At 34.5% G+C, this 26,570-nt stretch overlaps 1 protein-coding gene across 11 annotated transcripts; it reads right to left on the bottom strand.

Annotated features, from left to right (window-relative positions):
- On the bottom strand, positions 1 to 26,279 carry LOC147398716 (brefeldin A-inhibited guanine nucleotide-exchange protein 5-like). Of its 11 annotated transcripts, none has more exons than XM_086447979.1 (12): positions 25,648 to 26,279; positions 20,274 to 20,395; positions 18,846 to 18,947; positions 6,871 to 7,214; positions 5,574 to 5,740; positions 5,176 to 5,492; positions 4,904 to 5,082; positions 2,968 to 3,084; positions 2,470 to 2,606; positions 2,041 to 2,371; positions 868 to 963; positions 1 to 452 (listed from the first exon to the last, which is right to left on the bottom strand). In XM_086447979.1, exons 3-12 carry the CDS (start codon positions 18,910 to 18,912, stop codon positions 390 to 392), a joined length of 1,818 nt encoding a protein of 605 aa, XP_086304105.1. In that variant the 5' UTR covers positions 18,913 to 18,947; positions 20,274 to 20,395; positions 25,648 to 26,279; the 3' UTR covers positions 1 to 389. The 11 variants fall into 11 exon arrangements, with proteins under 11 accessions (XP_086304105.1, XP_086304106.1, XP_086304096.1 ...); XM_086447980.1 differs by lacking the exon at positions 25,648 to 26,279 and adding an exon at positions 23,509 to 23,646; XM_086447970.1 differs by lacking the exons at positions 18,846 to 18,947; positions 20,274 to 20,395; positions 25,648 to 26,279 and adding exons at positions 8,315 to 8,368; positions 8,443 to 8,547; positions 8,648 to 8,748.
- Positions 26,280 to 26,570: the final 291 nt, after the last annotated feature.

Here is a 26,570-nt window from a genome sequence, read left to right on the forward strand (position 1 = left end):
TTCAAAAACTCCCAAGTGATCACTAGATTAAAAAGATTCCATGTAACATGTATACTAATAGTGTTGTTTTAACCTGTTGTGCCCAATGAGAACAAGAACGAGGTAATGACATAAATTCCCATTAGGGTATGGTCAGGCAGCAAAGGAGATGTAAAGCTTCAAAAGATAAAACCAACGTCAAGAAAGCAAGCTAGTTGTTCTTGAAAGCTAGAAACTTCCCAATTTACCATTCTTACTATGTCCAGACACAACTAGCTACAAAAATCGGATTATGTGCCCTGGATGAAGGCTGAGAAATCGCTATGTTCAGCTCCTGAAAGGGAAGCAACAGCAACAAACCCTCCCCTTGCAGAAAAGCAGTAAGGTATGATGATACAGAGAGACAAACACTATGGCAAGAGCGTGGTCAATTGCATGCTGAAGAGGTCACCAAGAGCTCCACGAACATCCATCTGATAAAAATCAAGACATAATCAGCAAAATGGACATGTAGACAGCCTATCAAATATGAAAAGAAAAGCAGGGGTGAGAGAACATAGAAAGAAAGCAAAATGAAACACAGTCCAAATAGTGCATAGTCTGTGTCTTGATGGGGAGTATGTGTGCCTCCCACATTCTTACATTGTAAGAAGAGGATCAAGTGGACCATCACTTTCTAAAAAAGAATAGGATACCCAATGGTTAGGGTGTTTGGCCCTAAAATCAGAAAGTAAATGTTTGTAGCTTCACAATAAGGCCAGAAAGCAAGATAAATCCTGAGCCCTTGAGGACCAAGTCTTTATAGCATTTGTTGGGATAATATTGGGTTGGAGAATGGAGATAGATGCATGCACTTGACGAAGATACACCTAGGGAAGAAAGGATTACCTGGTCGCAGCACACAAGCTTAGTAAACAAGGGATAAAACTCTCTCAGGTGCTTTCTGAAAATCTGAGGGTTCATAAAGCACATCCCATTAAGCACCTGAAAGACCAGTTATGTAAGTATACTTTCTTTGTCATGGCAACCCATGAATTCAAAGAGAAAGTAACTGAGATGAATTCCGTAGAAAAAATGTTTAAACTAGAAATATTGAAATTCTCAAAGATTCAAGTCAACCAGTTTAGGATATAAAGAGATGAGATTCTGTGCCACCAGGTGTTCAAGTAACCTGGCTGTTAGTTTCCTGGCTTGCTGCCACGTATCCTTTTTTCGTTGATACCTTGGGTATCCGGGCCTCACCAAAGTAATCCCATGGAACACACATTTTCCACATATCCTCCTTAACAGCTGTTTTGTTTTTTGTTTTTTTAACTCTAGTACATGGCAAATCAACGGATTAGGTGTGCAGTATATCACCTAACATCAGAGTGCACATCTAAATACGGGGGGAAAATAGCTAAAGAATATATGAAGGAAAAAATGGACAGATACATGTACTACATCCAAATCCAATTCATCAAAAATGAAAAAATGCCCAGAATTCTGGGGTACATGGAAAAATAAAGTCAAGTCATATTGAAGAAAGACAACAAGAACTTGGCACTACCTCTCCGAAAGTGCAAGCCAATGGTCTGCTAAAATTCTGAAACATATCAATAAAAGGATCATCTATTGATTAAAGTATACAACCCCATCTTTGTGTAGTTTCCCTTCAATAAGCAAAAGAAGTAATTGTGACAAACATCTACCAATAAATCCGGCAGTTCCCACCCCACTAGAGGAAAAAATGTATAGTAAATATTTCGCCATTGAAACAGTGAGGTAGTTTACAGGAAATGATCGCTTCACACCAAAGTAGAGGCTGGCAGCAAGTAACACTAGGTGGGGTCCTTGAATGTTTGGGGTGTGCACGTTCAAGATGATCACAGTTTTTGCCTCAGGTGATCTCCAAGATCGCCTTTGGAAACAATAAGAATAAGCCAACATGGAGCTATTAAAAGGGCGGAACAACTCTTTAATGATTCACAATTCACACTTTTCTTTAGAAATTTAAATATATAAGCACCCTACATTCAACAAGAACAAGTAAATAAGGTTCAGAAATAAAGACTTCCATACCTTCACAATAATTGGAGAACGTAACTCCAGAACTCGATGAACATCCACATTAGCAGCTTCCCCCGTGCCAGACTGTAGGTCAGATGCCTCCTTCAGCATCTGTCCACAGAAAGATACCAGCCGCTCTTCTGCTATTCCATCAAGTTTCTCTTCTGCAGTGGAATTTTCGCTATAGCTTGCGTCATCAACTGAAGTTACATTAACCTCATGGAAACCATTAGTGGCCAGTGGTTCCTCACTGTCAGTGTTAAATTTTGTAGTTGTTTTCTGTAATATATCTAAATAAATGCAGGTTCCAGATAATTCCTGGCGAAGAAGATTCAATGGCGGCCTGTGAACCATGAATGTGTTAGTTTAACTAAAGGATTTTCGAAACTAATAGATAAGAATATAAACAAAAATGAATTGGAATATGTATATGTAGGCCACCTTTCAGCAGGAATATGGTGCATACGCATTCTAAGGTTGGTATATGAATTATATGAAGTAGCAAATTCTAAAACGGAGAGCAAAATGCCCATTATGGTAATCTTCTGTGAGGCCTTCAACTTGCTCCAATATTTTTTCTGCATTATCAAAGTCGCATTAATACTGAACCACATATCTCTTACACCTTCAGTGGTATTAAGAGACACAAGAATGAACAACCTCTCCTGTTTATTTTTTTCTTCATTTTCAGGCTCTCAATTTTACTATTATGTTCTACCGAAACCATAAAACAGAAAAGGAAATGTCAGTAGCCCCAACAAAGAGCATTTAGACATCCTTCTTGCATGTAGTAAATTGGTGATATGTCCTGAACATCCATATATAATTGATCAGGTTGGATGTCTATAAGATTTGAAATTTTGAGACATGTAAAATGTCTGCCATCAACAGGCAAAATTATTTTAACATCTATAAGAAACAGAACAAAGAGAGTCATACCTGAATACTATCAATTGCCCCTAGAAGTAGTAGTTGAGTGATGCATTTACCCCTAATAGTTCCCAATAGGGGACTTTCCTCCTCATCCACCAGATCAGGCTCAACAGCATCAGGAATCTACAATGGCATTCAATCAAGAAAAAGAAAATAATTAACTGCAGATGTATCACAAAAATAACAAATATTGACCAACTAGTAGTAAAATTTCCATTCAAAGCACAAGGTAATTTTTCTAAACCAAGAAATTGTGAACTAGTATAATAGTTTTATGTACCTAATATTCACAGGTCAATTTCAAAAACACAATTTTTTTTATAAAAAAATTTATCAATAAGAAGGGGGAAGGACCCCACCCATCGTATTAATAGAAATGGAAGGATTAAACTCTATGATAATCTGAAATCAAATCCTTTGCAAGGATTAGATTCAGTTCATGAGGGATAGAACAAACATCACCAAACAACCAAAAACTCTCTAAAATTGATCCTTTCATTGCAAGAAAATCTGCAGCCTGGTGTGATTCCCGCCAAGAAAATTCAATCAAACAACCTGGAAATTGGCTTCTAATGTCCTCAATCCTCCAACTGATGTTATGATGCTCCACGAGGCCTCCGAAACAGAATTAATTGAATTCACTGCATACTTTGAATCAGCTGAAACAATCACATTGGAATAACCCTTCTGAATCGCATATGTCAGACCTTCATAGATGGCTTCTAGTTCGATCTAAGCTATATAATTTGATGTAACCATCCAAAGGGAGCGTCCAGTTTACCATCATTACTGGCCTCGTTTCTCCCTTCCTTCACATCCCCATCGTTGCAGCAGCTCTACACCTAGGGGACCCAAATCGTCAACCACCACCCATCAAAGACCCCATGAATGTCCAGACTTATCTGATAAAGAATTTGATCTTCCTCCATTCTTTTTTCATAAAAAAGTTTCCTGTCATGTTCCCTCCAAATGTGACATATGGCTGAGCATAAAGCTACAGAGATCAAATCCCTTTGGAACTGCTTTAAACAATACAGATAAGATGAAATCAAGTTCAGAGATAACAACTTCTTGGAGATGAAATACATAGAGTCCTCCCTCCAAAAGTAACTACCACTCCCTATAAAATAGAACAACTCCCTCACTAACCTACCCACACAAGGAATCTGACTACCAACCTAGTACCCATGTAGAAATAACTCCTTCCCATCTCCCCCATAAACCCAACTAGTAATGATCCCATACTCAAATATACTAAAAATACATTTCTCCTATCCTCATATATTTAGGTACGTATGATTCCACCCTTCTTGAAAAATAACCTTGTCCTTAAGGTTGAAATTTATAAAATTATTGTAGAATTTTCAAATCTCATGTTGATCACAGTCAATTCTTCAAGTCTTTGCCGTCTTCAAATCTTCACCTGAACTCCACGTACTTCTCTAATCATAGGATTTGGCCTCCCTGGAACCCACAACCTTTAGCTTAGGAAACCACTCTGATACTAATTGTTATGTACCTGATATTTAGAGAATTATCAGTCTCTTCCGACAAGGACCACTAGTATAAATCCATCTCAAATATCATTCTTCACCTCCAGATATCTAAACTGAGAATGATGGTAAAATCTTCTCCTTAATCCATCGAGGGTAATTCAGATTTTGGCTTCCAGAATACCAGATAACCAGGGGAGAAGAACACAATCAATAGCTTTCCCACAAGGAAACATATTTGTGATATAACTTTCGTGTCCAATGAATAAATTGTAATATAAAATGCTAACGAATAGAAAACAAACCAGTTGCTTAGATAAAAGAGAGAAAATACATAGAACTGGGATCCCAATTAGATTCAGATTTTGACTCCATTATGGTGAGAAAATTATCAGCTTCGTTTAAATGTTAACAGGCCAAAAGTTAGTTGATGTCCACTATTCCAATACCTTGACTGGAGAAGATGGTATCAAAGCATCTGAAGGACGGCTTCTTGATTTAGAGGTAAGATTTCTGAGTAAAAGGTTGTCCATCATATTAACCATTATCCTTTGACCTAATGTTTGACTCCGTTGAAAATCTTGAGCTCCAGCAGGTTTTTGAGATCTTCCGGATGGTGATGGAAGGCCTACAAAAAGGTTCCATTTATAGACTTACCTTGAATAAATGCAATAAAGTTTAGAACATAGATTAAGCATCCATATTCAGCGCAAAAATATACTTAAGAATCGTAAACCTTCAGATTCCTCCAAATTTGGATGTGGCTTGATGTCTTGATAATCATCCTGAAAGATAGATGCACTGGGATTCTTTCTAGGGCTGTCAACACCAACACGGGGAGATGCCCAACCAAAGATTTTCCCATTCTCACTGCTACCAAACTGATGATTGTCCACTTTCCCATTGTCAACAGACCTAAGGGAAGGACTGTCACTCGTATTAATCTCTGTATCTCTGGTTAGCAACGACTGGCTCTTTGAGCTATCAAAACCCAAAGAGTTGAGGAGCTCAACAGGTTGAGTTGTGTATGAAGCATCCCTGACAATAAAAAAATGAAGAAGACGCAAATAAAAACTTCGAAGGATACAGCACATAATCAAGTAAGAAGCAATACTTTACCTAATGCTTTTAAGTAGGGTATCCCAGTCGTTTTCACTGAATTGGTGGCCTCCAACTTCTATGAGATGCACCAAAGCACCAAGAGAGATTGAAACCACAGCTCGATCAGTCTTTTTGGCACAATCCAGCAGCAAACCAAGCAGAGGTGGCAGCATAAAGCAGACCTCCTGCACATAATAAGGAAAAAAGAAATGAAGTTGTAAACACAATTAATACTGAGACAGTTCGAAAAATATTAAATGTTAGAACTATACACATGCATATGCATGGGTGGGTTGGGGTGGGATTCATTGATGTTCGGAACTTGATAATTAAAATTACATCTAGTGTTGCAGACTGCATAGAGATCATGATGAACAATCCAGCCACCTGGTAGTCGCCATAACTTCCCATCTTTTAGGGTGAAATAAATAGTTTATTAGGAAATACATCTTCAAACATTTGTTCTTTGAATCTCAATGAACATTAACATTTCTGCATGCTACTGGAACATGAAAGCTTGTTGATTTTAGTTTAATTAGTATGACATTTGATCTTGATAAGGGATGGTTTTTAGATCTGTTCCTTTTTTGGATATATGCATATTTTAGCCCTATTTTTATTTTTATCCTTGTTTATATTTAGAATTTCGACCATTATATGTATTTGTTTCTGTTTAACTCTATAAGAATTTTTAACATTATAGTCTTACATGTAACTTGCATGCTTGAATTATATGTGCATGAGCAAACTGAACTAGCGAACTTAAGTGAACCACGAAACAAATTGTCTCTGCCTCCCCCTACTAACTGGGTTTGTTCTAGAGTGGTGAACCACGAACCCGAATTCAAACCAAGCCAACCGATGGACCAGGTAACACAGATCCCAAATATAGAGGAAACAACATGGATCCTATTCCACCGTTCAACTCTATCTTGAGCAAAGTCCGCAGGCTTTCAGAAGTGAATATGAATTCATTAAGATAATAGGAAAATCCCCAAACAATACATAAACAGAAGAAAGAGAAAAAGGAAAACAAAATTATCTAAAAGGAGAATTCCTTTAGATAAGCTCAACCAATCCCAAGATAAGCTCAATATTAGTGCAAAACATCATTATCATCAGCGTTGCCGTCAAAGCTTTATCCCAAAAATTTGAGATCAGCTGAGCGAATCTTGTTCCTCCGTTCAATTATAAAAAGCCAGTATTCACATGCATAACATTAAAAACAATCAAGGTAAAGTTTATTCTATCAAAGACACTTGCACTTAGTTCAGAAGAGAAAAAGGTCCATGAACCAAATTCAAGTTGTGTGTACCTTGTAGAAAGTATTAAAAAGGTTGCACAACAACTGAAGTGAGTGAATACTGGTTTCACGAAGCCATTCATCACCAGAAGAAACCAAGTTCTCCCTTCCAGCATGTCTCACATGATCAAAAATGGGGAAAAGGACACGGTGCAAAATGCTCTCCCAAAATGCTGACGAGAATTTGCGACCTCTCTCATTCAACAAATCGAAAAGCACCTCAAGGGCACAATTTCTGACCTCTGCTCTAGGATCTGATGTCAGGTCAGATAAGCCCACAAGCATTGGAAACCAATAGTGCTCAGTCACATCAAAAGTCAGATCCGCATTTACATCGATGGGTTTCAGAGCACCACCTGGTATAAGGCCATAGTAAAAGAAAACAGTCTTTATCAAATCTCTCATTCCAAGCACCAAAAAAGTAGTGTCACCTAGACATCTGACATGGGTACCAAGAAGTCAAGGTGTCGACACTTGACAGGTGTTAGGCACATCAACTTCTGAAAATTTGAACATGGCAATATGGCTGAACAAAAATATTAGAAATAAATATCAGATGAATAAAAGCCAAAACCTACTTTAGAATATGTAAGCATGTATTAATGAAACAAAACTACTGGAAAATCTAGAAAGCAGATAGCAAAACTTACATCACGAAAAGATTAGAAGTTCTACTATGTATGTTAACGGCTAATGTAAACTATTCAACATAGTTGTGAGGATTCTTAACATTTTCACTTATGAGGTTCCACACTTCACACGATACTTTACATGGATTTTCACAAAAGGAATCTCATTTTATCGTGTTGGAATTAGACATATTTTGATATCATTTTTTTGTACATGTCCAAAACTGTTGTGCCATGCTCAGGAGTGTATGAGTAGCAACAAGTATCAACACAGCAAGCATTCAATGCTAAAGTAACACTAGCAAAAAAAGAGCTCTTTAGGAGAATAGCTCTTACTATAAAAATCCTGATCATCAAAGACATGTAGGCTCTTCTTGTTATACTTGCAAATTGGTGCAAACCTCTGAATGCCACGAAATCATTCATTCGCACTGAAATTTTAATCTAAAAAGCTTACGTGTGTAAAGGAGCGACCAAGTCCCCAACACCCACAAATTTTAGTTTTGCATTGATTTTCAATCACAACAGAGATGAGGATGCTGAGATGAACGGGAAGAATGACTCAGAAAAATGCATTCCTCAAAATGTAGGAGTGGTCCCAAACTCCCAATAGGTGACAAACTAAGGGAAAGTCGATTGAGAAGTTAGGTCATGTGAAATAGAGATCAATAATAGCACAACTATAAGAAACGTGTGCCAAGATGCCTCAGTTCTAAAAGGAAAAAAAAAAAAGAACTCTAAGGAACATGCAAGTTGAAGGTTCTAAAAGAACGAGAGAAAGACCAACAAGGATGCAGATTGAGATAGTGAGAACAGTATGAACAAACTTAAATCAATAGATGATATGGCTTTTCGCAGAACTGGGTGAAGGAAAATTGTACCTAAACATATATGTGTCAAATTTAGAAATATTTCTAAGAGGATTAATTGAAGAAAGTAACACGAGTAGACATACATAGGGGTTGAACATCCTGAAATATCGACGCATAGATCTGGATTGGAGGGATCTGAATCTGGAACATTTCGATGCGCGGGTGGATAAATTGAACTCTCAACTTTATTGTAGACAAAACAATATGAATCAAAAATTCATGAAAAATTTATATATAATTTTTTAAGGTTCGAATCGCCTTAGCGTATGCCTAGTTTCATATACTAACCTAATAGGTGATGAATCTGGAATTCGTCTAGTATCATTGCATCCCTTAGTTGGATTTGTTGAAATATGATCATCTTCAACATTCTTTTGTAAAAAGGATTGAAAGAATAATTAGAGATAAATCGCATCGATATAACTTAGACTGCAACAAGTTCTAAATTTAAAATAAAATTAAAGAAATAACAAACCTAGTTGCACATCTTTCTATTTTCAACAACTTCGAAGGGACCACAATCGGCTCTAACATTTTTTCCCTTCTGCATGTGTAAAATCGTAAATCATTCGTATCAACCACAAATAAAATACAACAAATAAATTTTTTTTATAATAGATACGAGTTCATGATGTCTCATACCTATTTTCAAACATATTCTGTGTATGCATAAGGTTAGTATCATTTTCCATTTCAACAAGGCGTCGAGATTTCATGATGAAAATGTATATGATTTGAGAATCTTCCGGTACTCCAAAGAACATCTCTTTAACGTCTGCATCATTTTCTATATCTATCTCGATGAATGGAGGGCTAATTCTATGCAAGTATTTTAACTTCAAATTTATCTCATCTCGACTACATGCGGTGACTTCATACATCATGTCGGTAAATATTTTAAATGAAATATCACGTTCAACATACTTATTCTTGCATTTACCACTATACTTAAACCCGCCAAATGGGTCTACGATCTCTCCATCATAAAAACATATCAACGAAATCTTCCTTTTATCCATTTATTATATTCTCCCTACATATGGTATTTTCATACTAAGAGTGAGATTATTTATGACCAAATGGGAAATCTATAAAAATATATGCAAAAAATGATACACATTCTATCAAACCTTTAAGACGCAATACATCAAACACATTAAACGCAACACGATAATCAAGCTCTAATACACTAACAATTGTAGTTCTAACTCATGAGAAAAATATCATCTTACAATCTAAAATTATATTAATTTCAATAAAATTAAATAATGACAAAAATATCATTACATTTCTTTAAACATTAAAAATCTAATAGATCAGAACTATTTTAGTCAATGTCAGAAAGAGCCTTCTGACATTAGATCAGAACTATTTTACTCAATGTCAGAAGACTCCTTCTAACATTAGATCAGAACTATTTTAGTCAATGTCAGAAGGAGCCTTCTGACATTGGATCAGAACTATTTTACTTAATGTCAGAAGGCTCCTTTTGACATTAGATCAGAATTATTTTAATCAATGTCAGAAAGAGCCTTCTGACATTAGAGCAGAACTATTTTAGTCAATGTCAGAAGGCTCCTTCTAACATTAGATCACAACTATTTTAGTCAATGTCTTAAAGCTAGTATAAATGGAAAAATCGACATTTCATAAATAAATGCATTGAAGAAAAATTTAACACCACCTTTTATTGGTTACATGCTGAAAATTTGAGGTAGAATAGACCTTACATGTTAGTTGTACATTAGAAGACACCATTCAAAGGTTTTTCATTATCTTCCTACGTCACCATTTTTTGTGCGTGATATACTTGTATGACAAAATACATGTATCTTAATAAATCACTGAAACATAAAACTGATTTATACATATTTCAGAAATCAGAAAATTGCTATCTTACATGCATATAGGTATACTACACGAATTTGGTGGGTAGGATTCGTCCTAGTAATGTGTAATCGTACGTCCATATCATAGGATGTTATATAATAAAAAAAATCATGTACGGCCATACACAACTGGATCTCATATCTTGGTTGCAAATTTAACATATCATATATGGACACACAACTGAATCACATATTAAACAATGCAAGTGCTGCCCAAAACAACAATAAATTAACAAAATCTAGAGCTATAGAGAACAAAAACAGAGCAGTTACAGAAATAAAGGCCGGAAGCCTTATCATGGAGTACCATCCACAAGACCATCACGAACACTACGGTAACTTTGTTGAGTATTTAAATATGCATTCTTATAGGCCCCACCGATGGTGAGGAGATGGGAATAAATCCACACTATTGCCACTGAGCAATTTGTCCGTAAACCGATTAAATATATGACACTTTGAGTGTAAAACATGAGGTATGTACTGCAATTAAGCATTTTAAGGATGTTTGCACGGGTTTACAAGTAAGAAACCACTACTACTGTTTCTGTTTGACCATAAGATTTGGATAATACTCGCTTCCAAATAGATTATGAATTTGTGCCAACACTCATACAACACTCAAGCATTGACTTCAAAAGTTTTATGCTCAAGCTCAGCTTAAGTCAGTCGTATTTCCCTCTACTCACAAGCTTGGTAGGGTTACTTTTGGAAGATTAAAGCAATAAGTGAAGCTTCAAAGTTACACTACGAAGTGTCCAATTTCATTGTGAATGTTTATTTCTTCCTGACGTACAGATTTTTATTAAAACAAATAATATTCTAACTTCAACATGGACAGAGGTAAGAGAAGTAGAGCAAATGTGTGGCAACAACAATGAATGCCAAATTTACATCCAAAAGGGGAATCATATCGATAAAAACCCAATAGCAATGTCTATCGCTAACAATATCAAGAACAAGATACCTAATCTCGCTAAAAATATCAGGATGTTGATCCAAACATAGATCAACAAACCTGATCTACGACAGGAATTGTAAGAAATGGGAACCTAAGGAAACCCTCTCCTTTTTAAAAGACGAACTACTCTCCCTAAAAAGGTATCTTAGCTTAAAACTAAAATTCATTTGTAATAATCAACCATCTTCACATATATTATGACCATTATATTTTCCTAGGCAAATATTTGAATTGGGATCGAACTCAAAATGAAAGACTAGGATACAATTCATAGTTCATACGCTTGGTATCATTTTTCATTTCAACAAGGTATCGAGATGATTTCATGATGAAAACATATATGATTTGGGAATCTTCCGGTACTCCAAACAACATATCTTTAACGTCTGCATCGTTTTCTATATCTATCTCAACAATAGATGGCTAATTATATACAAGTATTTTAACTTCAAAATAATCTCATCTCGACTACATACGGTGACTTCATACATTATGTCGGTAAATATTTTAAATGAAATATCACGTCCAACATACTTATTCTTGCATTTACCACTATACTTAAACTCGTCAAATGGGTCTATAATCTCTCCATCATAAAAGTATATTAACGAAATCTTCCTTTTATCCATTTATTAGATTCTCCCTGCATATAGTATTTTCATACTAAGAGTGAAATTATTTGTGACAAAATACAAAATCTATAAAAATACTAGGAAAAAATGGTACACATTCTATCGAACCTTTAAGAAGCAATACATCGAATACATTAAATGAAACACAATAATCAAGTTCTAAGACACTAATAATTGTAGTTCTAACTCATGAGAAAAATATCATCTTATAATTTAAAATTCTATAAAATTTTAATAAAACTAAATAATGAAAAAATTATCATTGCATTTCTTTAAACATTAAAAATCTAATACAACTCTAGAAAGTCAACATTAAACATGAAACTCTAACAAATCCAAATCAATCCAAAAAATTAGTCATTTAATGATAAAATTTACATCAATCTTAAATAGTTTAAAAATTCAAATCCTAATTGTACCTAATCGAATTTACAGTCTAGGGTTCGAATACCCCAAAACATATACACAAACAATTTCGATTCAAATTTCTCACGATCTCCACAACAGAGAGAGATAGATTGAAAGTATTCTCATGATCTCCACAACAGTGAGAGATAGATCGAAACTATTCTCATCATCTCCACAATAGTGAGAGACAAAGAATGAGAAACTTGCAAGTTTCTCCCGTTCTCACAACGGAAAGAGATATATATATATATATAGAGAGAGAGAGAGAGGGAGGTCATACTTCTTCGTTTTCGATTTCTTGCTGCACTTGTTCGAAGGAAACAATTACAACTGAAATTACATAAATTTTTATGAAAGAGGCGAGGACAAAATGGTATTTTCACTCAAAATTAACAAAAGAGTATTTTCGGAACAAAAAAATAATGGATTACTGTTTTTACCGTTTTGGTAAAATAAATTAATTCCGAAAACGGTAAATTTACCGCTTTAAAAATTAATTGCTACAGTTTACCATTTTGGTAAATAATTGAAAAGTTGTGCATGTTTAGGTAAATTTGCCTATTAATAATATAGATATTGAAGATTTTGGTATCGATTATAATTTTATATATTTTGACAAAAATAACCTTAGTAATATTAAGGTCAAATACAAAATCTGGGGGTAATTTTGGTATCCAACCACATTACTTCACCTTCTCTCATTATAATTATAATATATTAAACATTGTAAACCTAGTTAAAACTAAATGTTCTACTCGAAGAAACGAGATGACACGGGAGTGTCAACTAGGTAGAAAAGTTATCTATAGAGGGCACCATCGGTTATCTTCAGAAATCGGCTCGAACCTGGGGTGCGTTGGAGGATTTCTGGCTCGTGTCGATCGGTGGGCCCAGAGACATCTGGTAGTGTGGGTTTAGATTGGGATAGGGATTGCGATATTTGTCTCCGTATTTCTTCTTGAGCTCTTCTTCGACGAAATCGTTTCGAGCTTTGGTGCGGGCCTGTTGAGGGGCGATGTTTCGGTACGATAGCTGTGCACCGAAAGCGAAGACAGAAACGCCTGTGATGAAGAAAGCGATGGTCATCGCTAGCCTTGACGGTGTCGAGGGGAAGCATACAACCATTTGATGGTGATGATGGTATGTATCAACGAAGGAGATTGACTGAGAGCTTTCTCGAGTGTACAACGACGCAGCCCTAATGTCCTATTTCGAGTTAGGTTTTGCACAAAATTCAACCATTTACTCGTATATTTTTTTAAATTGGAGTTTAATAAGTAAAAGTTGGGGTGCCAAGAGAAGCTCTATTACTTAATTATTTGTTTGCTACAGTGGGATAAATGCTTGTTAGATCTCAAGGGGAGCAACATTTGATATACCATCCCCTTTTTTGAGAAATATTGATTAACATGACTACTTCTTATCAATAGATAATCGGTATATATATATATATATATATATATATATATATATATATCTTAATTAGATCTCTTATCGTATTGTTCATTAGAGTGATCAATTCAAACATATCGAGATACATACAATTAGTTATTTGTCAGGGTCATGCATGATATTATCATTTCAAAATTTATCAATAATCTGACATCCATCAATTAGGGCTTAGAATGGGCCGATCCGGGCTGGATCCAAGTATATCCATACCCATGTCTAAATTCTTTATCCCAATCTACATCCGTATTTGATTTGAATTTTTTTTTTTTTTTTTGCTAATCGAGTGTCCTGGCCAGTTTGCGTGTACCACGACTAATCTCGGGGATGACTACCACAACAACCCACCGCCATGATTTATTTGACTTGAATCTTGCTAGATTATATTTTAAGAAAAGAGAGATCTTTTTTTTTTTCTTCTTCTTCTTTTTCTTGGTGGGCCACACACACCATCCCACCATGTCACATGACAATAGGTGTAGACACTTTTATGTGGAGGGACATATAGAGATTTGAAGGTGTGATCAAAGGAGTAAATCCAGTCATCCTTACCATCTCAGCTAATCTTTAGTGAGTAAAAAAGAAAGATCTTAGGATTGAATAAAAGAGACATATTAACAAGAAAAATTAATGGCAATTCTTGAAATGAGGGTATTGAAGTTATTAAAAAAATTTATTTAACTTGGTTGACCCAACACCCAAGGTTTTTATTTGACTCGACTCGATGGACATTCAAGTTGAATCGAGTTTTCAGGTTTAAAACTATGTTTTCAAGTGATTTTGGGTTGTTAGAATTGAATGAGTTTACTACTAGTAAGTAATTTTTTCTGAACAATAGGATGTTGGCTAAATTTACTTTTATTTCAGTTTAAGAATTCTTGTTAGACTTGATTCACTAAGTTGGCGTGAATTATTTTGTTTATTCCATCCGAATTTATCCAGGTAAACATATTATTACATGATAATTTTGACAAATAGGGATGTAAAATCAGGTCGTTAGTTTATCATTTTAATCTGGATTTGGCATCAACATTCACGAAGGAGGTAAGCAATTTTACTATATTAGATCCCATTTCATTTTTGTTTAGAAACTAAGTAAATTTCAGGTGTCTTGCACGTCGAATATGTTGTTATTATCATTAATATAAGAATAGAATCAATATGGTGATGCTACGCTCGATCATATATTTGCGCAATAAAAACATAGGTTTAAATAAATAAAATTATAATGATATTATTAAAAAAAAATTATTGCTACTCTAAATATTGAATTATAGTTTTTTAGTCATTGGGTTAATAATTAGGCTATAAAATAGGTTCAAAAGTCATTATTAAAAAAAAGTTATAATTACAATAATTAATTCTAACTTAGATTATTTTCCTAAAAATCTTTCCATAACAGGGATTTTTAATATTGTGTTTTTTGTAACAATGTTGCAGGTTGCTTCTTTTCTTCTTGACCAATCCAAACAGATTTTTGTTGTCTATGTGAACAACCACAGTAAATACATTATTAATAGAAAGAACCGATATGATGAATGCTTCTGAAGTTCTTTTATTGGATATTTTCCAATGCTTCAAATCTAAGTTTCCAATTATTTTTAGGTAGTTGTCTCTCCCATGAAATTTTTTATTGCTAAACATACAATCTGAAGGAAACTAAAATTAGTGATCGTTTTGCATTATATTGTTAAGGCCAAGCACCATGTGAAAATGCTTGATATTCAATGTCTGAAAGCCATTGAATTCTGTACAATTCGATGGCTTTGCATGTCGAATTTTCTTTTTGAAAATAAAGTCAACAATTTTAAATCCGTCGAATTTAAAAATTCTACGGCTTCGGGCTATTGTAATAACTCTACGGCTTTGAACTATTGAATTCGTAAATTCAACGGCTATTAATTGTAGAATCTAGGACTGATGTGGAATTAAAAGTTTCTAGGTGATCAAATTTCTATTGAGCAAAAATAGAATTATTTAATTTCTATTTGGCAGGGCTATGCTCAAAATGGTCTTCATCTTGCACCTGTCACATCCAAATCCCTATATCCACTTATATACGATCACATCCAGACTAATTAGCATTCAATCCATACTATGAAAGAAAAAGAAAAAAAAAAAAACCAACAATCTAATATGTTATATAAAGATTGTCTTCAATCTGCCACATCCACATCATCGCATTGAAATTTCTACATCCATATCCAATCTCATCCATACCCATATACAATCACATCTACACTAATTAACATTCAATCCATACTATGAAAGAACAATACGACATCAGAAAAAGAAAAAAAAAATGTAATGTGTTACATAAAAGTTTGCTTATCTAAGACTACATATGAAAATGTATTACATAAAAGTTAATAAAACAAGAGTCTCTCAAAAGACACGGCAACGACTCCTAGGCCATCTAATCACTTCGCCAACAAGAATATCAACTTTTAGATGATCTAAAAAACACGGTAATCACCTTTGTAGAGATGGTCTACAAATTAAGATGATAAGTAATTTATTCAAAAATTAGAATATCAAATTTGACTAAAAAATGACATCACTTACGAGGGATTTGGTTAATTCAATAGTCAAAGTGTTAGCATCACTCCTCGTGTGACTATTGATGAAAAGCTCTGTTCTTGTGGGCTGCCGATCAACATATAAGAATTATCTTTACAAATAAAGCCTTTGATGTCAATGTCCAAGCCAAGAGTATAACACAATCATCAAATTTGATATTGGAAGAAATACAAAAATTAATTCTGCACGTGAGAACCATTAAGACAGGATGCTGGAAGAAAATTCAGAAACTCAATTCCAGCCATTTTATAAGGTGGATGCCTCTGCTTTTGCACTCCTCAAAGAATAGAAATTTGAATAACTGAGAGGCAGGATACTTTGCATGGCAATTGATAATTAATTAGGAGAGCTATTATTGACACCCCAACTTTTACTTATTACACTCCAATTAAAGATTAAACCACACTTTTCAAACATTCCAAAGGTTTGGTTCAAATTATTATCTCAACATTAAAAAAAATTATAACACATTCAAACAATTTCAGTAGTTGTTTGCGGTTATGATTAGACTCATAAAATACTAAACCCACCCCCCCTCCCCCCCCCCCCAAAAAAAAAAAAAAATCTAGCAAACAAGTACAATAGAACTTCTATTGGCAACCAACTTTTACTTATTCTCAACCATTCACTCATTTTCTTTATTTTTAATTGGGATGTAATAAGTAAAAGTTGGGGTGCCAATATCAGCTCTCTTGATTAGCTTCATGTTTCAACTTCTAAATCTAACAGTATCTTCATTTTTTTCTATTCTTTTTCTTTGGGTGGGGGTGGGGGGGGGGGGGGGGGGGGGGGGGGGGGGGGGGGGGGGGGGGGGGGGGTGTTACATAACATAGTAGAGCAGCAAAAGATAATAACAAAACATGATACGGAGTTTTGAAAATAGTTTTGGTCTTGTACTTAGTATCCTACTTGTATCATCAAATTAGAATTTCAATAGTGTACACTTCAAATGAGTATGGGGTCTTTGAAAAATTGTTGCTTGTTTTCATAGGAATTTAAGCTTCAAAGTTTTTTTTTTTTTTTTTGGGGCAGGTTTAACGATTATTTTTATTTATTTATTTATTTTATTATTATTATTATCTTTGTGTGTGTGTGTGTGTGTGTGTGTGGTGGGGTGGGGGGTTACTTAACAGAGTAAAACGGCAAACAATAAAATAAAAATATATAAAATATAAAAAAGGTAGAGCAGCAGCTACAATGGTAAGGGAATTTTCTTGGATAGAACACGTCTTTAGTGATATGACCTCAGTACATGCCTAATTTCTAGAGATCACAAAAAAATAATAAAAATGATGAAGAAGGACTTTCGGGATGGTCAATGTCCAAATCCAATTAAGGACTTCTCAATAATTTTTTTCCATATTTTATATTACTTCTCAAATCTGAGAATAATACAAACAAACAAAATAGAATCCCTCTAAACTCACGAAACTTATCCATGTTTCCTACTTCCCAACTCCTTACGATAGAGGAATCTACCACCTTTTACTAGACTCTCATGATCCTACCCACTTACTCAACTATTACAGTAGTACGATTCCATACAACTCACCTACCCTATTAACATGCACAAGAAAATTTAGGTAATATATGTGGAGGGATAAAATCCTCTCAGTTGGACCGTTCGTTTTACAACAATTAGTGAGAATCTCGAGATGGGTACGTGGCAACGTTTGGGAAAAATTCTATCTAATTAGGAAAGATTCTTCCCCTTTAGATAATTACTAATTTGGGTGGGATTAAATATGAAAATTGTAATCTAATTAGGATTAGGATTTTTTTTTAGGAGTTAGGGTTTTTTATTTAAAGGGGGCTAAAGTCTTTGTAAAGGGAGGAGAAAAGTAGAGGAAGGAAGGAGACAGAAATCATGTAACACGAGCTTCATTGTAGTGAAATAACTCTCCGAACCTGTGGATGTAGGCATGTTTGCCGAATCACGTAAAAAATCCATGTGTTATCTTTTTTTTTTTATGCTTTCCCATTATTCTTGTAGTTTATTGGGTGTGAGATCTTGATTTGTGTTGGGATCTCGAGGTAGAGCAGATTTTTGCATCTACAAAATGTTGGAGTTGTTTTTCTATATAAACCCAATTAGGGTTTGATTGTTCAAACAAATTGACTTTAGAATGCAGAAATAACATGAAAAGGAGAATGCCTAAACAATTTGAACCCCATTTTTACTGAAAAGATTACTATCAACTTTTGAAAATTAAACAAGGTTCTGACACGTCACTTAAGAATGGGGAGGCTTCTATGATTTCAAAATTCGTTGAGACATGGCACCAACATCCCAAGGGTTCCACATACAGCACACCCTCACTTGCAACGCCTTTAGCCAAACCTTTTTTCTTTCTTTTTTCTGTTTTTTTGGGGCAGGGGTGGGGGGTAGTTGCCAACACAAAATCAATATAGTTACTTAAGCAATCTATGAGAACAAATAAAACCAACAATGCAAGCCAAACAAGTATGCATATAGAAGAAACATAATACACACACGTGCTTGGTTAATTAAAAAAATTCAGGATTCTTCCAATAGATAACAGCAACAAACAAAAGGAAAAACTTACAATGATTGCGACATTGCTTGGGCAATGGGGTTTCAAGATACTCCAGAATCAAGCAAACCATCATCATCTTCTGTAAGTGAGGTAACAATTGCCAACACAAGCCTGCAAAAGATCAATCATTCTTCCATTTCAGAAACAGAATTGATCTGAGAGAGTGAGAGTGAGAGTGAGAGAAGATCTACAGCCAATCATCCTAGAAACTTAAGCTTTAACCTTAAATTTTATTCTTAATTAGCATCAACCCATGGCTTATCTTCTTTGTCTTGTTTCGATGACACAATCCCTTAGTTTATCAAAAAAGTGAAACCCATTAGTAGACTTCTTTGATGACAACTATAGCAAGTGGCACCTCTTCCATTTATTTCAGGGTGACTTACAGTCAAACCAAATTAAAATTGTTATTTCCTCCAAATTACTCCCATTTGAAAGTAATCGTTTACTGCAACTTTTTGGGGTAATAATCTTATTCAACAAAACTTTGTTCAAAATATGCTGAATCAAATTGAATTTCATAATATAGTACATATGTATATCTTTGAACCTGTTCTTCCTCATTTTCATCAATTAAGCGACTCAAAGATATATTGATAAAAAAAATTAGATGATATACTCATGCACACTTTAATTCAATTACGTTAAATATGAAACTTGTTAAAGAAATCACAGAAAACTTCAAGTGGTAAAAAAAAAATTTCCAAGGATTCCTTCTCCAACATGGTTACTGCTCCAAATCTTGCTTTCTGTTTTATTGGGATGTGACTGCCAAATCAGGGAAAATACATGGAACCTCATGGGTCATGATTAATAAGGTTATCTTTGTGCTCCTCCAGGACTTTATTACAAAAGAAAACTATTTTAACACAGAATAGCCAATTCACCATTAAATTCTAGTATTTTTTTCATTATTCTCAATTCAGAATTGAATGATGGAACAAGATACATTCCCATATTTTTGGTATAAGGCTTTAATGATGATTGTTGTTTCCAAGTAGCATTCATTCCCACTTCAAAAAATTTCTACAATAATAAGTTTTGTTGAATTGGATAATCCGCCTGAGGTGGAGTCCCAACAAACCTATGAAGGTCGCAACCAATCTTGCAAATACCTTAAGTTCTTGGCAGCTAACAAAAAAAAAGTAAATCACTACAAATGTAATTAGCTAAATCCAAAGAAGGGAGATTAAATGTAATTATTCAGTTCATAAATTTTAACTTAAAACAAATCTAATAACATATAGCAATAATTTTAGATAAAATTAAGCATTTAATCTCATCAAGCTGTCATAATCAAAGAAAAAACCGATTTTTTTATGCCCACAAACAGCAGGGAAGACCTTCAATTAGCACATAATAATAATAATGCATAAAGTGTAAGATGACCAACATGCATATTAAAATATTAATTACACAATTAATTCTAAAACAGACCTGTAAATGACTATGAAGAAGAGAAACAAATAAAAGCCAAGCTTGACCATTCGATGCTTTTTCTCACATCAAGTAGCCTAAAGATCTCAGCTACATCAATAAGATGCTTCTTACTCATATACCTGATACAAGAAAATGACAGATGGTTAGACAAAAAATAATAATCAGTAAAACTGAAACAAACAGCCAAAAACCCTGATCATAAGACAATAAGATGCTTTTTTCTTTTCTTTTTCTTTTTCTTTTTTCTTAAATGAAAATCATTTTTTATTATTATTTTTATATTTTTGTTGGAACTGTCCCTATCTCTAGATCTATCCCTACCACCTCTTCCAGAAGGGACTCACCCCACTTAATGCCTACATGCTTTGTTTTTACAAATACTTTTTTTTTATCGGTAAGCTGGGGTTGTAGGGACCCCACCCTTTTTATTAAAAAAACTACGAGAATACAAACAAATTTGATCTTCTACTACAATTCTTCCAAGTTCTTGAGGTATTAGCGACACATCCTCAATTAAATTAAATTCCCCAGCATGAGCGCCAAGTCTTGTAAGATAATCTGCTGCTCTATTCTCCTCCCTCCACCAAAATTTGAAATTGCATCTTGTAACTCTCGAAGCCAAATTCCTTATCTCCTCGACTAAATCTTCGTACTTCCTAACATTTATTGCATATAACAAATCTGAACTCACTATAATGGATTGGTAGCCCTTGAGAACTGCATATGTGAGGCTTTCTTTTATGGCCGATAGCTCAATACTCACAATATCATCATCAATAACATTCGACCATCCCGCAAAGATAAAATATCCGTTAGAATCCCTGCCTATGAAGCCAATTCCAGCATAATCATATCTCTTCGAAGCATCCGTATTAATTTTAATTTTAATCCTATAAATATCGGGCTGCCTCCAAGAAAATTCCTTCACAGATTTTTTTAAAACTTTCCATAAACAATTCCAGCTAATGAAGAATGGGGTACTCACAGATAAAAGGCTATCTTCTATTTCTTCATCGTGGAAAATAGTCTTGATATCCTCCTCCACTTGGGCAAGAATAAAAGATTTTAGAGATCTAGTTTCTTCAAAAATTCACCGATTCCTTTCCTTCCAAAGATGGTAAATCACTGCACAAAAGCAAAGACAAAGCATTTTGTAAATGATATTGTTAGGAAATCTCACACCCTTAACGACAAGAATTTCTTCCACCATAGTAACCATGTCCATTCTAGTAATTCCAAATCTCCTTACAGCCAAACTCCAAACCCATCTACTAACTGGACACCTAAAAAAGAGGTGGTCCATTGTTTCCACATCCCGCAAACAAAGAACACATCTCGATGGAAAGTAAAAATCTCTCTTTTGTAGGTTATCAATCGTTGAAAGTTTTTTAAGGATTGCTAACCGAGCTACAAAATATTGTTTCGGAACAGATTTCAAATGCCAAACTATATCATTCCAAAACAGAGTTTGATGATCTCTGTGAATGGCTTCATATGCACTCTTCATTGTAAACTTCCCATTCAATGTTGGTAACCAAACCACTTTATCATTCAATAGCCCACGCAATAGCCATTGCGAACGAATAAGATTTCGCACTTCTTCCATTTGGTCATTAGATGCTTCCAATAATTTCCAGTTATTATCCTCCATAAAATCAGAAATTTTTGCATCCAAGTCACTGTTAAAAAGGCTCACAATCCTATTACCAAACCTGGAAATTAGTGATTTCCCTTCTATCCAAGGGTCCCTCCACATAGATGTTGGCATTCCATTACCCAATTTTATTCTGAAAAAATTAATGGAATTCTCTCTCACCTTTAGGATGCCTTTCCACACCCATGATGAATTTTGAGAGACATGGCAATGCCAAATATCTGAACTACCAACAAACCTTTGTCTCATCCATTTCGCACACATGGATGTATTCTCTACCAAATTCCAGAAGAGTTCTATCATGCCTATTTTATTTCTATCCCTTAGTCGATGAATGCCAATGCCTCCCGATTTTCTAGGAGAACACACTTTAGTCCAATTGACAAGATGATTAGGAGGATCAAGATTTGGACCACTCCACAGAAATCTACTAAGTGCCTATTTTTTCAAGACACTAATTGAAATATTAAATGAAGTTGATCAATACAAATGAAAACTTGAAAGAACCGACTTAATCAACTCAACTCTCCCCACATAAGAGAGTAAGTGTCCCTTCCACCCAGCAACTCTTTTAGAAATTTTGTCAATTAATGGTTGGCAAAGAGTATAAGTCAAACAAGAAGAAAAAAATAGGAGTCCTAAATAAGGGTTAAGAAGATTTCCCTCATTAAAGCCAAGAGTACTCAGAATCAAATTGATCTCCGTCCAAGATTTACTGAAATAGATGTTACTCTTGGTAACATTGGTTTGCAGCCCCGAAATTCTATGAAAATGACTTAAAACCTCTTTAGTTTGACGCATAGAGTTAATGTCATTTTGTAAGAAAAGAAGAACATCATCTGCCAAGATTAGATGTGAAATCCCATGGACTCCTTGGATAGAAGGAATAAGAATTTGGTGTAAACCTCTTTTGCTTGGGTAAAACCCATGTGAAGACCCATTAATGATTACAGAGAATCTAAAGGAGGGCACACATTCCATAACCAAGCTAACAAAGACTAGCGGACATCCCACTTGGATTAAAACAGACTTAAGGAACCCCTAATTGACACAGTCATACACCTTACGGATATCCAATTTAGCACAAAGGACTTTAGGAGACGAAGCTAAATGGAAATTGTGGACCATCTCATGCGCAAGAAGGATATTATCTTGGATCTTTCGACCTTTAATAAAAGTCGACTAATTAAAGCTTAAAATGTGATTAAGACGAATTGACAGACTATTAGAAAGAATTTTGGAAATGATTTTATAGACAAAATTGCAAAGCGCAATAAGACGAAATTTATCGAGAGTTTTGGCATTCTCTTCCTTTGGGATAAGACATAAAAATGTAGCATTCAACTCTTTTAACATCTTCCCATGACAAAAGAAGTTAAATATAGTAGCACAGAGGTCGTATTCCACAATATCCCAAAAATAAATGAAGAATTCCACCCCAAACCCATTTGGTCCGGGGGATTTGTTTTTCGGGGATTCAAAAACAACTCGCCTTATTTCTTCTTTAGTCACAGGATTGATTAGAGACCGACTTTGGACTTCTGATAATTTCGAAATAAATAGAATATTTTCTCTTACAATGGGAGCAGGTTCCTTGAATAAATTTGAGTAGAAAGTGGTAGCCCAGATCCCCATTTGAGCTCATCTGTAATGGAATCTCCCTCCGCATTTAACAATTCTGATATCCCATTGTGCGCATTGTTCTCCGCTACTGAACTGTAGAAAAAACGAGTAATGCGGTCTCCTTCCTTTAACCATTGGACTCTAGATTTTTGACGATAAAATTTTTCTTCATTATCCAATTCTTTAAGGTATATCGGTCTAGCAGATTTTGCTTGAATAGCCAAGCCCGGGTCGGAAGCAGAATTTTTTACTTTGATTTGAATCTTATCTAGATTCTTTTTCGCTTGAATCTTCCACTAATTTATCAACCCAAAGCACTCCCTGTTCCAAGCTCTTAATGCATTTTTAATAGCCTTTAATTTATATAAGATCTAATACATTGGATTTCCTAAAATCCGAGTATTCCAAACCTATTCAACCAACTCCCTGATTCCTGGTCGTGTTAACCAAACAAAAAAGAATATGAAGACCTTAGGACCTCTACTAATTGCTTCCAGAAAATTATTATTTTTATTTGTGTTCTATGTATTGAAGAATACATTTATTTTGTTGAAACATGTTAGTGTAAATTATGTTTATGTCAATGTTTGGACCATTAATTATTTTTAATTGTCAGGGATTTTTGTGTTAAATAAAAATAGCTAGTAGAGAGCCATGAACATGATAGAAATAGGAGTTGCGACCAACTATATCAACATTATTCAGGACTAGAAGGTGGCATGTGCAAACACACGCCTCTAAAGGGCTTATTTGTAATTAAAATGTCAATTAAAGGGTGGTCTTAAAGATTACATAGTAAAAAGGATAACTTTTTTAATTTTGAAAACTAACTGACGTGATTTTAGAGACGTGGGATTGCAATTTTCTAGGATTTTGACCAAAATGATCTTGATTATATTAAGTTTAAATGTTAAGGTGGGGGCATTTTTGGAATCCAAATTTTGGTGTGTCAAACCACTTCTACTCTACTTTCTCTCATGTCTGTGATCCAAATTTTGGTGTTGAACCACTTCTACTCCACCTTCTCTCATTATAATAGTATAAAGATGTGTATGTCGGAGTTGTAACTACTGAAAGAACAATTAGTCGTGAGACGAGAGAGTTTACAATTACAATGAGTTTGCATCTAGACTTCACCTCAATGAACTGACTAATCATAACAAGGAGAGATCCGTTGATGCATGTCATATGCATATGATGTAAAAACTATAGAATGTGTAAACTCAAGACTGGACCATGGACCAATACATTAGATTTCTACAGATCTTAAGATAAGTAGGATCCAGATATAATGTAGAGAGAATTACCAAAACAGCGCAGTAAAATTGAAAATTTACCAAAATGACACACTATTCATTTTAATTCCGAAAACATTAAATTACCATTTTTTGGGATTAGATTTTTTTATTAAAACAATAAAATTTGTGAAATGAATGGTAAAAAAAATCCTATTCTATACAACAGTAAATACTTTCCCTGTTTAGTTTCAGTAAAACAGTTAAAAAAATATCTATTTAATAAGATAATTAATTTTTTTCCACTTTAACGAAAATACTTTAATTCCGAAAACAGTAAGTTACCGGTTTCAGAATTAAAATGTAAAATGAACATTGTGCTGTTTTGGTAATTTTTCAATTTTCGGTACATGTTTTGGTAAATCACCCTAGAATGTATGTAATTGTAATGAAACTTTACTAAGAACACTCCTAAGATTTTGAGACCACTTCCTTAATATATATTCAATTATTCAAACAGATGGAAAAAAATGCTAATGATGTGACCCTCAAAATAACTACCAGGTAAATAAAGTAAAAATAATAATAATAATAATAAATAAATAAAAAGGAAAATTAAAATTGAATTTTGAGCTATTAAACAAAGGGAAAATTTTACAAGATTACAATATTATCAACCATTCTTTATGGAGCTGAATCTTGAGCAATCGAGAAACATCATATCTATAGAATGAGCACAAAAGAGACAAGAATATAAAATCGAATTAGAAAAAAAGAATCCATCTTCAAATTTCTAAACAAACATTCTAAATAAGAAGAAGAATTAAAACCTAGATTTGAGTTAGCGTTTTGGAGAAACCTGATAAACGTTCGCAGCGAGGACAGCTAAGACGACGAAGAAGGAGATTAACCATAGAATTAGTTCCCACGCCATGATAATGTCCGATCAACAAAGCACGCCAGCATCGTTTGGTCTCTAAATAAACCAGAGAAACTCAAAACGTCTCATTTGATCTGATCGATTGAAACGCAGTAATGGCGGGTCTATTACAGTGTCGTGGCAACTTGTGAGACAACTGTTAGAGCAAAAAAGTGACGCGTGGCAGAATTTTTGGGTCCCACTGCCTCATGAATGTCTGGGCCCAGCAAAGGGTTTATAATGCCGCACCACTTCTCTTTCTATAACATCCCAACCAATGAATGAATACTGATGACAGGCCGGGTCAATATAAAAGCCTAAGGATATGATTGATTCCACATGAAAGATAAGGTGAAAAATCAATTTTCATGAAAAATTATATTTTTCATGTGTGTTGATTGTGTTTTTCCATGAAAATTGATTTTTTACCCTAATAAAAAAGTTTATCAAAACATGAATTTCACTTTCCCACTCATATAGGTGGAAAAATGAAATCAACTTATATTTTTTATCCTCAAAATATCATTTTCTTCTTCTCCACTAATATCTTCTTCTTTCCTACCACCACCACCACCACCATAGCCACCATTGCATTAACCTTGCTGTCGTTGTCACCATCGCTGTCATCACCATCTTCGCCCACCTTCTCTTTCTCTTCGTCTTCTTCTTATTCTCCTTCTCCTTCCCTCACCTTTGTCGCCACCACCACCATGTTCTCCTTCCTTCTTTCTTAGCATCTTTTTCTTCACTTACCTCCGTCGCCACTACCACCACGTCCTCCCCCCTCATCTTCTTTCTCCTCATTTCCTTCTTCTTCTTCATCTGTCTTAGACAATTTTTTCATGATTTTATCCAAATAAAAT

The sequence above is a fragment of the Akebia trifoliata genome, chromosome 7 (genome assembly GCF_017979445.1).
Source record: "Akebia trifoliata isolate Shusen 1 chromosome 7, ASM1797944v1, whole genome shotgun sequence".
Lineage (NCBI taxonomy): Eukaryota > Viridiplantae > Streptophyta > Magnoliopsida > Ranunculales > Lardizabalaceae > Akebia > Akebia trifoliata.

Excerpts from the sequence above, each read along its gene's own strand:
- LOC147398716 (XM_086447972.1), bottom strand. The coding sequence starts at position 13,366 with ATGCTTCCCCTCGACACCGTCAAGGCTAGCGATGACCATCGCTTTCTT. Across the intron at positions 5,741-6,870 it reads TTTTTAATACTTTCTACAAG|GAGGTCTGCTTTATGCTGCC; the intron begins GTACACACAACT and ends TATTATGTGCAG. Across the intron at positions 453-867 it reads AGCTTGTGTGCTGCGACCAG|ATGGATGTTCGTGGAGCTCT; the intron begins GTAATCCTTTCT and ends GATTTTTATCAG.